Raw genomic sequence first — 15,724 nt, 5'->3', positions numbered from 1 at the left:
GCTCTTACCATTCTCCCAAGCGCACTGTTCACAAGAAGCAAAGAGGCTGCTGAGAAACTGAACGTCCTTTCTCCAAGACAGTCTTTGTGATGATTAATTATATGTGTCAGCATGGCTGGGTCAACAACCAGCCCTTCTGAAATCCCCTTTAAAATGTAGCTGAAGGCAGAGAAGCCTAAGTGTAGCAGTCCCCGGGGTCACAGTTCATAGCAGCAGACCTTCAACTTGGCCCAGCAACACATTTGTAACTTAAGTGTAGCAGACTTCACATCCATTTAATCTGGAAAGCAAGAGCCCCGTGTACCACGATTCCCCATACATGTAGTGTATCATTTACAGCACCCCATGTACCAGGGATCACAATATGTGAAAGGAACTAGGCAATCAAAGGAAGACACAGACAAGTCCAGAATAGCCAAGCTTTCCTCCTTCTGCTAATCTGGTCCATGAAGAAGTAGTAGAATAGAGAAAGATAAAGGGCAAAAATTTATTGAAACATTACATTCAATTTATGGAAAGGCAAACTACAAAGCACTGGCTAGGTCATCTGAAGCCGAGGTTCAAGAAATCCTCCCAAATTGACATCTCTTCCTGCTGTCTGAGAAATTCACACAACACACACACACACACACACACACACACACACACACACACACAAGCACACAGTAAACCGAATTCAGCTGATTCCTTTGAAATCAGCGCCTATTTCTTCACAGTAACAATGGCCTTCACTCAGGGCCCCCAAATATACATGAGGACACTCAGAGAAACAGACCTGACTACAGCAGTCTTGAAAGACAGAGCTTCCACTCACTGTTTACTCCATCCCCCTGGCTTTGTACTCTGAGTAGAAACCTTGAAGCTGAAACCACCAAGAACCACAGCAGGTGTGTGGGTGGGCACTGAGGTGAGGGGCACAGGGACAGTATTGGGGAGTGAATGCAATCAGCGAAGCAGGACCAGGGAGAGGGTGGGAGGAAGAGTACCGGGTGCCAGGATCAGACAATAAACACGTGTATCTTTCCCACTTCACTCTACATGACTCCTCTCGATATTTCTACCCATCAGTCCTTGCTATCTAAATATAATTCGGTTAAAACTCAGACATGAGTTTTACAGACGACATTCCATATTTTCCAGGAATCTTCTCAAGTTCATGGATTTCCACCTTTTGATAGGCATTTCATGACTAGCTCAGGAACTGTTCTATACGACTTAATAAGCAGGTACCATTCTGAAACAAATTTACAGAGAAAAATAAGTACTTATATTTTCAGACTAAAAGAAGACAAGATGCTTTCTTTTATAAGAATTTAATTAAAAAGGAAATGAAAATTCAATAACATAAAGAAGTAAGCATGTTTTTTCAAGTCTAATACAAGGGAAAGGCAAATATTGGTGACATAAATACAAAATAGTGGTAAGACAAAAGAATACATAAATAATAAGTACACAAAATATACATAAATAAATAACATCAGATGATCACCACTCCAAAACTCATGTCCCAGGAGCTGAATTTTGTAACATGATCTTGCCTAACACTCTGAAAAATGTGCTCAATTAACATCAATACATTCTGTGACTGAAGCAGAAAGAAGAGCCTTTGCCCATGGTCTGAGTCCTATGTGCAGGGGAGATCGGGCACATTCATCCGTGACACCTGGATGAAGGTGACCACAGGTCTCAGTCCATGTTACTTAACCTTTCTTGCAAGGTTATTATGGAAGAGAAGGATCTCATGATTTCCACTCGGACAACCTCCCAGGCACAGTCACTGTACTGCTTCTTTTCCAAGTAGAGAAAAAGGCCCTGGAAGTACTTCCTCACACCCAGTGTAGGTCCCTGGGATGACAGAGCAGTTCCTCCCTCTCCCATCTCCTGCAGCAAACAGGGCTCCAGGTCTTCCAGCTGCTGATAGAGTCCCATGCGCAGCTGGTTCAGGAGGGTGGTGTTCCAGGCAGCAGAGGCGTGCTCTGTGAGCAAGAGGTCGGAGACGTCCTGGAGCATCCTGTGCTGGAGAGAGATGGCCTGGGCCTCCTGGACCTGACTGCCATTTACCATTCTGCGGGGGAATCTGAAGTCTTTTGTGTCGTTCAGACAGGACAAAGTGGAGATTCTCTGCATTTGCCTCAAAAGCGCCAAGTTCTCCTTGCTGAGCAGGATGTGGTTCTGAGGTAGGTCACAGCCCAGAGCTCCACTGGGGCCACAGCTGAACACCACCAGGATGGTGAGCAGAGACAGCGGGAGGGCCATGGGATCAGGAGGGGCAGCTGGCCTTGCTGAACTGGACGTCTGATGAACAACCTTGGACCCTAGTTAGCCTATGACCTTCTCTCTAAGCATGGCCATTAAATAGGGAGACACAATAATTTTCATTTTCTAAACATTTCTTTATATTTTTACTTCCTATTTTTTGTTTTCATTCATGAGTTCTCCACATGGGCTAAGAAGATGTCATCAATCTGCAAGGTTAATTTTGTGGTTTTAATTTTCCCTCCTAACTTGAGGTGTGCTGCCCTGACCAGTGTGGCTCAGTTGGTCGGGTGTCGTTCCACAGAAGGAGTGGTTGCCAGTTCCATTCTGGTCAGGACACACTCCTAAGTTGAGGGTTTAGTTCTGCCCAGACACACAAGAGAGGCAAACAACTGATGTGTCCCTCTTGCTTCAATTTTTCTCTCTCTTTCTCCCACCCTTCCACTGTCCCTAAAAAATAATAAGTAAATAAAATCTTCCATAAAATTTTAAAAAAGGAAAACTTGAGATGTGTCAAGTCAAATGGATAATTATCAGTCTAATGACAAACCTCACTGTCATAAACTCAGAAGTGTATCTAGGTGTGTAAATGCACATGCACATTCAGACATATTTTAATACACGAATATTGCTCTTCTCTGTATTACAGGCAAAATTTGGCCTGGAATCTGGGAAGCACTTTTGCCCTCCTTACTGCACATAGGCAGCCAGGCTCCCTCTGCCCTGCATGTCTGTGTTTTTGTGAGGTACTCACCAGGCCATGTCTGGCAAATGAGCTCTTTAGAACCAAGGACAGAGTTTTTTTACAGTTTCATTCACAGCAAAGGCTGAGGTTTTCAGGGAATGAGTTCCTGGGGTGTTTCCCTACCTTTCAGACACATTCATGCAGGAAATGTATAGACGTGCCATTTGTTTCCAACATCTTGAAACTGGTTGTCAGTGTTCCCCGGGCTGTGCCCATACCCCCAGCAGGAATCCTGGTCCTTTTCTGGTGCGTGTTGGTGGGCAGTGCCCCCACATCCTGGCGACCGAGTTTTCCGAAGCACCACCTCATTCTGGAGGGAGATATTGGCTCTAGGCAGCTTTTTCCTCTGGAATGACACAGTGTTCTCAACCCCAAATCTCCTGGATTCCCTCCCTGAGGGCAGGTTGACCACATCTTGGGGTCTTTAGAACTCCCCTGCTGTGGAGGGGCTTGAGTCTTGCCCTTCCCCCTGGAGTGTCTGTGTGAAGGACCCTGGTGCTCACTGGTGACCTCCTGTTCCCCTGAGCCATGACCCGGGTGTCGGTGGCGTCCACAGCCCTCAAGCTGATAGCCAAGTTTACTTTGTCTAAGTAGGTGGGTGAATTAGTGAGCGAGTTGCAATCATTTAACTGTCAGTAGATCAATACTTTTTATGTTGTACGCACAACTTTTCTCCTTCACTTTTTACTTAATGATTGAACACTTGTTATGCTTAAAACCTCTGAGCTGGGCACAGGAGATCCCATGAGGACGTCCCTCCATCAAAACTCATAGTGCAGACACTGCTGAACTTCAGTTGTCCGCTCAGTCTGCGTTTTCCTATTGGGCTTCTTTGTTCGCCCAGCTCTGTCTCATGCCCAGAATGCAGGGCAGTGGGCTCAGGCTGCTGTGTCAGGGAGAAACATCCTTCTTACCTGTTCCATTACCTGCTCATGACACCTCACTGTAAAGTTCATTGACAACATAGTTATTACCTGTTGGTTTACTGGGCAGAGTGTGTCTTGCTCCTCTGACATTACCTTGCACTTCATCCTGAGGTTGATAGGAACAAAGGGAGGAAAAAGAAAGGCAGGGGGCTTCACCATGTTTCTCTCTATTTTTGAGGACTTCAGATGTTTTATTCCCATTTCACCTTTCACAGGAAGCAAAATTCACAGTCGTTTGTGGGCGATAATAAAATTCTGAAGGTCATGAAAGTGAAAGAAGGGAAGTGACTTTCCTGCTGACAAAATGTCTCAAGGTACGCAAAATTCACGGTAGCCAACCTGGCACACTGCACCACGGGGGGTGCATTGCGGGGGTGGGGTGGAGGATGAAAGCCAGAATGAATTACACGAAATCAGAAGTGGGCTGTTTCTGCCAGAGACAGGCTCAAGGAAGAGGAACCCCTGTGTCAGTGACTAGCCTTCAGCTTTGCAAGAGCAGCCACTTCATTTTCCGCTCATTTAATCCACCTGTGATCAGTCTGAGGCAAGGAGGGAAGAGTGACAACAACCGACTGTGAAGAGACTGGCAAACCCCACCCACACTGCTGGGCCAGGAGGCTCTCTGGCAACGTTGTGGGTACTGCCTCGTGCCTGAGCTCTCTCCTTAGTTCACCAATCCACTCAGGCAAAGAAAAGATTGCCTTGGAGAAACTACAATTAAGAGTAAGGGAAATGGATGATTCTGAAAGATTCTGCCCTTAATCTAGGCAGCAAAAGCCATGATGATATTTTAAATGATGGCACCAACATTTATTGCATGCTAAGCATAAAGCAGCCGTTTGTTCTAAGGCGTCTGAAATTCTTAACTCGGCCATCTCAACAGCCCTATTTGGATTACAGAGGTTTATGCCTCACTGTTTGGTGAGCAGTACAAAAGGGGAGGGGTGAGCTATGCTGAAAGTACCAAAGGTCCCAGGTCAAAACTTAAGGACCTTGAGATAAGGACTTGTCTGGAAGGACCTGTTACAGGAAGCCAAGCAGAGAAATGGACATGGGCCTTATGAACCAGGGGAAGGCATGGCATACAGTGACAGAGCAGCTAGGATGAGATGCTAAAGGATTCCAAGTTCCACTTCAGATGCCAAAGGATTGCTGCCTATTGTATACAACAGGGGTGTGGTGTGAGTCCATTCAACTGACTGACTTTAAATCCCAAGGAAAAGTACACAAAACAACACTTAAGTAGTTTTAAGGGAGGAGATTTTTCTGCCAAGTGAACCAAGTTTACAGCCGGCACTGGAGTCACCCTCATCCCTTCCAATACTCAGGAGGCTGCTGTGCTCTCAGTGTCACCTGTGCTGGGGTGTCACACTGCTGTGACCTCATCTCTGAGGGAGAAGTCCGTACACTAATGGCCACTTCGATCCTCTCGCCCTCTGAATGGGAGTGACCTGGAGACACATTGACTCAGAGCTGGCCTTTCCCATTGCTCCCCCTCCTGAGCACCTGCCTGTGGCAGCCCACACTTTCAGTGTCTCCCTTCTTCCAAGTTCTCCTGCTGCTGCTGACTTTCAACTCCTTCCTGTTTCTAGAGGTGCCCTGTGGGCTTTTGCGGGTGGGCAGGGGGATTGTGGTTGTTGTTGCTGCTGTTTTTGAGCAAAGCTGAGTCTTGAAGGGAGGCAGCCACCTCCCAGTGGAATCAGATGTGAAACTGCCTAAGCAGAGGCTGGGATGAGCTTCTGGATTCTTTCCCAAGTCCCATGTGCACCAGGCTCCCCGACTTTACTGAGTTTCCCTGGGAGACTGGGCATGAGGGAGTGTTGACAGCTGCGGCCCAGGAATCACAGGCAGAGGCTGGACCACGTTCACATTCCCCACTGATCTGCAGAGGACCTCTGCCTCCTCCAGCTGGTGCTGTGCAGTGACCCCTCACAGGCGGTCCCTGGGCACCAGCATCCCTGCTCACAACTGGGCTGTAAAGGCCAGCTCCACTGTGGGACCTGTGCGGGGCTGTGGGGGCTCAGCACTCCCTCCCCCTCACCCAGCCGCTCCCCAAACCTGCTGCTGGATCCTGGAACACTGTCACATACTTAAGAACTTCTAGATATAAAACAGGTTATGGCCATAGAGATTTCCAGGGCAGGATGGCAGGTTGACAGCATGGAACCAAAATACCATATTTTGCCATGTATCAGGCACACTTTTTTGACCAAATATTTGAGGGGGAAATAGAGATATGCATTATACATGGGTAGTACTAGTTCCACATCTATATAAATGTCTTTAACTCTTTTATACATGGTTATGCATTAGATGTGTAACTCTAGAATACAATGACCATATCCAGATGAGAAATAATGCCCTGAGATACAACAATCGGATTTGATTCTGAAGGTAAATAAAGAAACAACAGAACTAAAAAGTTAAAAGGAAAGATTTTTTTCCTGATCACTTGGGCCAAAGACGTAGGTGTGCACCACACACGGCAAAATACAGTATTAGCTTTACACCCTGAAAATATAAAGAAGAAACAACAAAACTCATACAGTAAAAGTGGAAAAAAAAAGCAACCAAATACTGGAAAGTGTCATGGCATTTGAAAGATGTTAGACAATCAGAAGACAGAGCCAGGTGAAAAAAACAAAAGTGACCTTGGTGTCCATCTCCCACACACCCCTACAGGTGGTGAAGGAAGAAGTAAATGCAAGGGACAAAAATCCTTTCACATGTTAATTAGAGCCCTTTCAGCCCTCAATGGAGAGGAGCAATCAAAAGATTCAATGATGCACACTTAGGTTGCTTCCAGTACTTGGCTATTGTAAATTGTGCTGCTATGAACATTGGGGTGCATAGGTTCTTTTGGATTGGTGTTTCAGGGCTCTTAGTGTATAATCCCAGCAGCACAATTACTGGATCAAAAGGCAGTTCCATTTTTAATTTTCTGAGGAGATTCCATACTGTTTTCAACAGTACCCATCAGCAAATGAGTGGATCAAAAAACTGTGGTACATTCACACAGTGGAATTCTACGCAGCAGAGAGAAAGAAGGAGCTCCTGCCCTTGCGACAGCATGGATGGAACTGGAGAACATTATGCTAAGTGAAATAAGCCAGGCAGTGAGGGACAAATACCATATGATCTCACCTTTAACTGGAACATAATCAGCACAAGAAAAAAGCAAATGAAATATAACCAGAGTCACTGAAAATAAGAACAATCTAACAATAGCCAGAGGGGAGAGGGGAAGGGACAGAGTGGACAGGGGTTTTCAGGAACTCCTATAAAGGACACATGGACAAAACCAAGGAGGAGGGTGGAAGCAAGGGCGGGAGGGAATTTTGGGGTGGGGTGGGGTGGGGGGAGAAGATACAGACAACTGTAAGTGAACAACAATAAAATATAATTACAAAAGAAAAGATTGGGTGAGTAACCTGAGGCACAGATTTGAGAGACCCCTGCTACCTGCCTGAGCAATTCCCACACCGCATGCTTCCCAATAAACTCCTTCGAGTCCAGTTTGGCTAACCTTAACACCTCTCGGTTCCACCCCAATAGTTAACCTCGGGCTGTCAGCTGGCAACAATTGTATGCTCTGAAGTTCCTTTAAGCAGTGCTCTCTCTTCCCACTCAGCGACGTTGGAAGGGAAGCAAGTGGAGTCACTACTCCAAGTGACAAGTGAGGATTTTCCCTAATTATGACATTAAGCAACGTGATCTCATGGTGGCCATGAATTTGAAAAACTGCCAACTTCTTTTTTAGAGATAGTGGGTGCACGTTCGAATAGGAGAGAGATTTCCTGAAGGCCCTTGCTTCTCCACACCCAGAAAGGCAAACTCTAAGCCTCCAAGTGGCCCCCAGAACTGTAGGGATATTGATTCTGGGCTCTGGCCAGCTGAGCAGCCTGGAGGCCAGAAACACATTCTGACTGTTCCTCTCCATAGAGCTGCCCAGTGCCCAGAGAGAGCAAGCCCTGCCTGGCGCCCGGTGCACGTTGCTCCACTGAAATGCAAAAGCTAAGGAAGTGAGCGTCGCCAAGTGTTGGGCTCAGTTCTTCCCGGGACAGGGCCCCTTTGAAGCTCTGAAGGTATAGGGGGAAGGGACCAGACTGTTTTGCACAGAACAGAAAGAAGCCTGCCTGCTCTGTCCTCACCTGGGGGATGGCCTTGCCTGTCATGGGCCATAGGTGGCACTCTTCCTCTGTGAATGTTCTCATGAGTCAGTCCTGGGACTAAAAGGTATCTGACTCCCCAGTCCCTTTAGCTTCAGCGATTGTTGCATTGTTGTAACAGGGCCACTCCTCGGCTCCAAAATTATTCTTCAGAAGAAGATAAATAGTCTCTCAGACGGGAGTTCTCAAAAACTTCCACCCAACTTTGCTTCTAATTGGTGGTTTTCTACTCTTAAATGGAAAATGGTGGCTGGAAGCCTCACAGGGACAGAACACAGCTGTGTGGGTGTGTGTGTGGTGGGGGGAGGGAGGGTGCACCGAAAGGGGAGTGAAAGAGGAGAGAGCACGCTGGGGCCCTCTCCCCTGGAGAGGGGGAACGGTTGTGATGAGGAGTAGAAGAGTGTAATTTAGAAAAGCAAGGAGGTAAGGCCAAAGTGTGCCAGCACTTATTAGGAAGTATAGATGAGTATGTTTCACAGTCTCGGTGACAAACTTCTTTCCAAAGAACCATGCAAGCCGCCATTCCCTAACTGAACGTGCAAGTCAGACTTCTCTTCCATGTGAGTCGTGACTGCGCTTGAGTCTTGTTCACAACACAACTCAGAATTCTGTCTGTTCACCTGCCCTGCACGGGTCCCCAGAGGTGGGAGGTTCACTCTTCCGGTATATACTCATGGAAGAAGGAAGAAAACAATGACCATATTTAAGTTTGTGTGGTGCAACATAGCTTAAGTCTTTAAATGTTTCCATTTCTTTAACCGTCCAGGAATATTTCTACTTTATTTTATATTTGAGAAAACTGGAGGCCTAGAGATTAAGTGCATTTCCCAGGATCCCACGCAGTTACTGGTAGAATGAAGATTCAATACAGAATGCGATATTATATAGACTGTAATAGGCAATTGAAATGTTCATACTTTAGAATTCCATTAAGTTTTAAATTATGCTCTGATGCCCAAATTAAATGCCGTTGTCTGTTTTATTGGTGCACGCTATGTTTTTTGTTTTACTTTACTAATTTTCACCTATTAATTACCTTACACATTATAGAAGAGAAATTCCTTGATCTAGTTTCACTTTCCAACTTAGAAGCAAATTCTCTCAGACTATTATACTTATTATAATGTGTTTTTTTATGTGTACCTCCAAGAGCCTGTGATTTTCAAATATTGATGAGTTATGCATTTTAAATGAAATACCAAGCTAACCATCAAGAAAGGAAGAATGTTCAGAACAGAAAAACTTTTGGAGTATCTATCTTCTCTAAAAAGTAGAGTGACATTATTGTAGGGACCCTAAAGACAGTGTGACAAAGGGAGACGTTAGGTACTCAAACTACTAGAGCACATAATCTATGAAGTTGTATTCCCTGTGTTCATTAGATGTAAGATGAGAGATATATCTGGTATTAATGTGGTGAAAAGAGGTTTGAATGCATGGTGCTCGGTGATTAGTTAGCAGTCTAGGAAGGAATTGATATAAAATCTCATCTTTTACAATTAATTGCTCACAATGAAATCTTGATGGAATGAAAGATTGATAGTAAGGTTAGAGTTTTAAAAAGAGAGAGGAGGCCCAGGTTAGTATGTTCAGCTTATGAGAAAGGCTAAACTACAAAAGAAATGTTGTTTTTAAATGTATACAAATTTCTAACTCCGTATAAAACAGGACATGGCTACAGTGACTCATCTGGCAAGGGGACTGACTAAAGTTTTATATCAAGAATTCCTCACCTAGAAATTAACAAAATACAGAAAATTAATAAATTCTATAAAATACATAAGCAGCCCTGGCGGAGTGGCTCAGTTGGTGGGAGCGTCATCCTGTACAGCAAAAAGTTGTGGGTTTTGTTCCCAGTCACAAAGCGGGGCTGCCGCTTTCATCCCCAGTTAGGGCACATGTGGGAGGTGACCGATCACTCTCTCTCCCACACTGATGTTTCTCTCTCTGTCACCATACTTCTCTCTCAGATCGATTGTAGGGTAAGTGGAGGCAGTCTGGCTTCCTCACCCAGGTGTCTGGGTAACTAAGGGGAGCAGTGTTCCCATAACCTTGGAGGGGCCTTATCACCAGTGTTCTCACGGCCTTGAGACTGGATCCGATAAACTGTTCGCATAACATGAAGTGGGCTCGCATGGACAGAATTATGCTTCGTTATATAATTTTCTGGCTTTTTGCTGGCTTTGTTCGTTCTCATACCGAAAAGGGGCTGGGGGCTCCCTGCTGGTGGCCACGCTGCGGAGCAAGGGCCACGACGTGTGCCACGCAGAGACACGCAGGGACACACAGCTTGCAGCATGTGTGGCTCGCCCCACCAGTGAATAAAGGCACGCCAAACATCCCAACGGCTCCGTGAATATTCTTCCATCTGCCCGAATACCGTGGACCTGTCAGGCCTTGAATGGTCACAAAACATTGACTTAGAAAACTCCTCAAAAACAAAAAAGAAAAGCAGACTTCAAAGACTGGAGGAACACAAATATTTTTAAAATGTTAGGACACCAGTGAAGGAGGACCAGTGTGATTAATTTCACATGTCAGCTCAGCGAGGCCTCAGTTCCCAGGTGTGTGAACAAACATTACTCTACATGTTGCTGTGAATGTGTGTTTCACATGACATTATAGGCCATGTAACATGCAAGTTCACAGACTTTGAGTAAAGGAGATTTCCCTCCAAACGTGGGTGGGCCTCATTCTATCAGTTGAACAGCTTAATAGGAAAACAATGATGTCTCAGAAAAAAAAAAAATACTGCCGACAGGCTGCCTTTACACTTGAAAAGCAATTCTTCTGAGGGTTTCCTACCTGTTCCTTCTGCTTCAGGAAACTCCTCACTAATACTGTCACAGGTGGGCACAGGTAACCAGGTTCTTAGTGATGGGGTCAAAGAATTGAACCGAACACCCAGAGTTCATAGAAGAGAACACGGGAGCAGGCCAACTCCAAGCAGAGATTGACCTCATGGGCTGGAGGGACTTTATGCTTATAGAGCGGATCCTTCCTGGCTAGTTGTGGTGGGCTTTTACTGAGTATATACAAGTAGTTGCATTACTTTAAAGCTACTGTGCATGTGGTTTCCCATGATCCTCCCTGACTGGCCACCAGGGAAGAGAGTCCCAAAATGCTAGGGAATTAATCCCCGTTTCTCCTGGGGTCCCCCTGTACTAGGTTCACCTTTCTCTAAGCCAGAGAATTATAGCTCTCCATACTAGAGATTGGTGAAAAAGAAAAGACTTATTTATTCAAGTTATACAGACTAAAAGTAATGACTTAATGTCTTTGTTAAAATCCCAAAGTCCCTTGAAACACCCACAAACACACACAGTCCTTCTTTCCCCCCTTTGCCCAGTCTGGGGTACCGTATCTCAGGAGAAGAAATAGAAGTCCGTGGCTTAGGCAGCTCTTGGTTTTCCCTAGTAACTTGTGCTCAGCTGGCAGGCCTTCCTTAGTTCCCAGTACCACTGGTTGTGTTGCCAGGATCGCCAGCTAAAGCCACGTGGTGATTCTTCCCATGGCTGCGGGGGGGGGGGGGGGGATCCCCCTTTCTGGGAGAGCGACGGCAGCGGCGGCAGCAGCAGCAGCACCGAAAGGGCTAGCTCGGAGCTCACTGTGTCTTGGCCAGAGCAGGTGGCTGCAAGGTTAGCTGAGCCCGAGAGCGGTGAGAGCTCGGGCGCAGCTTGCGGAGGCCTGGCGGTGGCTGCGGCGGCCGGGCAGTGACCCGGTGCTCCCGAGTCACTTACTGGTGGCCCCTTCTCGCGGCCACAGCTGCAGAGCCGGCTGGGGCTCGGAGCCGGGTGGTAGAGGAGCTGCAGGCGGCTGCATCCCGGACGGTGTCTGCACGGCTACCGGAGTCCCCACTCTGCTGAAGCCGCATGGTTCTCTCCCCAGTGGCCGCCAAGTCTGGGTTTTAAATCCCGGGCCAATCTTCTTCTGCAGCCCCATTTCCGACTCCTCCCACACTCGGCCTCACATGCCAGAACTCTCAAAGCCTTCCAGCTTTACTGAATTGCCATTGTGGGTCTGGGCAGGTGTGGCCCCTTGTCATGGAACCAATCATTTCCAAGTTCTCATGCAGGTACAGGCGCGGTAACCAGGGGGAGTTGCCTCCCAGGCTCTGTAACTAGGGAAAGTTACTTCCATTTCCCTGGCTTAGAGCTTGGCCAGAGCTATTTAACATATCTATGCAACCAGCCAAAGGCCATAGATATGTTAAAAGACCACGCCAGAGGGTAGCTGCAAGGCTGTTGCTATGGGAAACAGCTCTAAATGGCCCTGCTCCATTTGTCCCTTCCCCTGGGGTGGGGGGGTGAGGACATTCTATATATTTTTCTAATATTTCCTGGACACCTTGAGTTCTGAACCCCATTCCAAATCTCTATTTGGGGACCCTTTGGCTGCACCCTCCTACGATACCATCCAGAAACCAAGTGTTTACAAGTACTGTCCACCTCCTAGAATCTTTTATTCTTCCCTCTGCCAGCTGGTAGGATGAGACAGCAAAGCACAGAAATCTGTTGAAATGTCTCTAAGGTCCTGGGCAAGCCCAAGCTGGAGAGCAGCACATCCTAACGAGGAGTGTGTTACAGAAGGAAGAGATGCGAGACCCCTCCATGGTTGAGGGCCTCTCTGCCACCCTAGCAATTCACACATGCGTCCTGGTGAACGGCACACTGATAATTTTGTGCTGATTATAGAAAATCCCTACAAAATTATACCAAAATTGATACATTTGAATAAATAAAAGGTGAAAGGACATCCCAGGGAAATGGTAGGATTTCTGTCCAGAGTAGAAGCAGCCTGCCCTCCCCTTGGTGGCTGTGCTTATCACCCTTGGCCACCAGGGGGAGCAGTCTTCCCTGAGAGGAGTTTCATTTGCCCACCCACCAACTGCATCTTGCTTGCTGCTTCCTTTTAGCTACAAGTTCTATTACATCATATTGAATAGACATTAAGAAACACTTTCCAGCCCTGGCTGGTGTGCCTCTGTGCGGGCCTGCAAACCAAATGCTTGCCAATTCAGTACCCAGCCAGGAAACATGCCTGGGTTGTGGGCTAGGTCCCTGGTGCGGGGGCATGAGAGGCAACCACACACTGATGTTTCTCTCCCTCTCCTTCCTTTCTCTTCTGTCTGGAAATAGGTAAATGAAATCTTAAAAAAAAAAAAGGAAAGAAAGAAGGAAACACCTTCCTTGCAGATGTTTCTGTGAAACCTAGAAACATCATTTAACTTGTGCTTTCTACTTGTGACATTCTGGTCTCTAGGGAAACTGTGACACTGAAACCATGACTGAAAAAAAAGGCAGTTGTGTCATTGGGTGGAGAGGTAAAAAGAGTGGAGGAGGTGAGGGTTTCTACCTGGAGAGGAGGGAAACTTGTGCGATGTGGGGATGCATCTGGATGCTGAGAGGGAGGGAGGGAATGTGCAGGTGACAGGACCCTTAAATATCATGTGCTTCTGCCCCATATCTGGGTATTTATTCCCCTTTTCAGATATTAATACAAGCCAACATACCATCATGGAAAAAATAAGGCACTTCTTCAAAACGGGGAATGACAATTTTCAGTGTTCTCTTGCATTCATGACAGAACTGTGTGTGTGTTTTAACCTGCCTCCTTTGAAGGTCAGGTACTGAAAAGTAGGATGCTAATCCTAAGAATGTATAGAAAGAGACAGATAATGCTGTTTCATATAGAGCTGTCAGGAGAAAAACAGGAAAATACCTGTCATGTTTGAAGTTCTTAGTTTATGGAAGACATATTGTACTAAGTGCCTTGAAATGAAGTATCTGTCCTGCTTCTGCACATGCAGCTCATTTCTCCACTCCCTGTCATGTGCCTTCAGCCTCCCTCTGCTCCTATACTGCCCAAGCAAAGTTTAGAATGAATCCCATCTGACTCAGGGCAGTGTACAATGGCTGGTGTAGGGCAAGTGGAAGCAGTCTGGCTTCCCCGCCCAGGTGTCTGGGTAACTAAGGGAAGTAGTGTTCCCATAGCCTTGGAGGCGCCTGATAACTAGCACTCACATAGTCTTGAGACTGGGTCCGATGAAGTGTTCTCGTAACAGGAAGAGAGCTGTCATGCACAGAATTATGTCATATAATTTCTGGCATCTTGCCGGCTTTGTTCCCCTCTAGTACTTTGACAGGTAGGGACTCCCTGCTGGGGGCGATGATGATGAGAGACAGGTAAAGGGGCAGGTGCCATGATGGGTGCCACGCTGGGGAGCAGGGGCCATAACATGAGGCATGCAGGTAGACACGCAGCTTGCCTTGCAGCATGCGTGGCTCACCCACCCATGAATAAAGGCATGCCAGACATCCCAACTGCTTCATGGATATTTTTTCATCTGCACGATACCATGAACCTGCCTGGCCTTGAAGGGTGGCAACACAGCTGGAATTTCAGAAAAGTCTGACATTGACCACATCCTCCATTTAAAGTGGACCTTCTGGCCCTGGCTGGTATGGCTCAGTAGATTGAACACCGGCCTGTGAACCAAAGGGTGGCCGGTTCCATTCCCCAGTGAGAGCACATGTCTGCCTTGCCTGCCAGGTCCTCAGTGAGGGCACGCCAGAGGCAACCACAGATTGATGTTTCTTTCCCCCTCTTTCTCCTTCCCTTCCCCTCAACATCAGTGTGTGGTTGCCTCTCGCACACCCCCTACTGGAGACCTGGCCCGAAACCCAGGCATGTGCCCTAACTGGGAATTGAACCTGTGACCCTTTAGTTCACAGGTCGGTGCTCAACCCACTGAGCCACAGCAGCCAGGGCTTAAAAAAAATCTTTTAAAAGAGTAACAACAAATCAATGTTCCTCTCCTTTCCTCTCTCTCTAAAAATGAATAAATAAAAATTTTTAAAAATAAAAATAAAAAAATAAAGTTGATCTTTCTCAGGCTTCTGTGTCATCGCCATCTTCTGTTTTTCTGTTCCTCCTGCCTGCTTTCCTCTGCTGACCACCCCCTGTCATCTTAGGGAATCGTGTTGGTCCTCAGTAGTCTAAGCTGGGCGCTGCACTTCATCCTCTCTGCACATACAGTCTCAACCTCCCCCATAGTTCTAAATGTCATCTCTATGATTATGACTTGCATATGCTTGTCTTTACTCAGTCACATCTCCAAATGTGAAACCTGTACTTTTACCTGCTACCCTAGAATACTTGCCATTTACAAGACCAAAATGGATCAGCATGAATTTATCTGGCTAACTCCTAAAGATTCTTGGGATGTCAGCTGACCAGACGCTAGTTCTGGTAGCTTTCCCTGACCCATACAACACTTACATGCTCCCGGGTGCTTCTGCTAATGTCAAACGCATTAGCATTACTGTGACTGAATGCTTAACTACCCATACCCCCACCAGCCCAAAAGCAGCAGCAGCAAGCAATGGATATACCACAGAGCCCACAAACAGAAGACACATAAACACTACATACTTGAATAAATTTAAATTCTGTGATTCTATATTTCACTTCGGTTTCCAATTCATACACTCGATGTAGTTGAATCAACAAGCACCAGACAAAATTTCTCCAAGAAAGCATGAGTAAAACTGAATAGCTACACTCTGTCTTAGTGTTTCATGCATGTCCTTCATAGACCCGGAAAGGGTCCTCCTTGATGACTAAAA

At 46.5% G+C, this 15,724-nt stretch overlaps 1 protein-coding gene across 1 annotated transcript; it reads right to left on the bottom strand.

Moving 5' to 3' along the window:
• Nucleotides 1-1,686: 1,686 nt before the first annotated feature.
• Nucleotides 1,687-2,256, bottom strand: LOC114508694 (interferon omega-2-like). The gene has a single exon (XM_028526727.1). It carries the CDS (start codon nucleotides 2,254-2,256, stop codon nucleotides 1,687-1,689), a length of 570 nt encoding a protein of 189 aa, XP_028382528.1.
• Between the last annotated feature and the right edge of the window lie 13,468 nt (nucleotides 2,257-15,724).

This window comes from Phyllostomus discolor, chromosome 3 (assembly GCF_004126475.2).
Source record: "Phyllostomus discolor isolate MPI-MPIP mPhyDis1 chromosome 3, mPhyDis1.pri.v3, whole genome shotgun sequence".
Classification (NCBI taxonomy): domain Eukaryota; kingdom Metazoa; phylum Chordata; class Mammalia; order Chiroptera; family Phyllostomidae; genus Phyllostomus; species Phyllostomus discolor.
The sequence above is the reverse complement of the archived record's forward strand: the minus strand, read 5'-3'. Positions and strand labels throughout refer to the sequence as shown.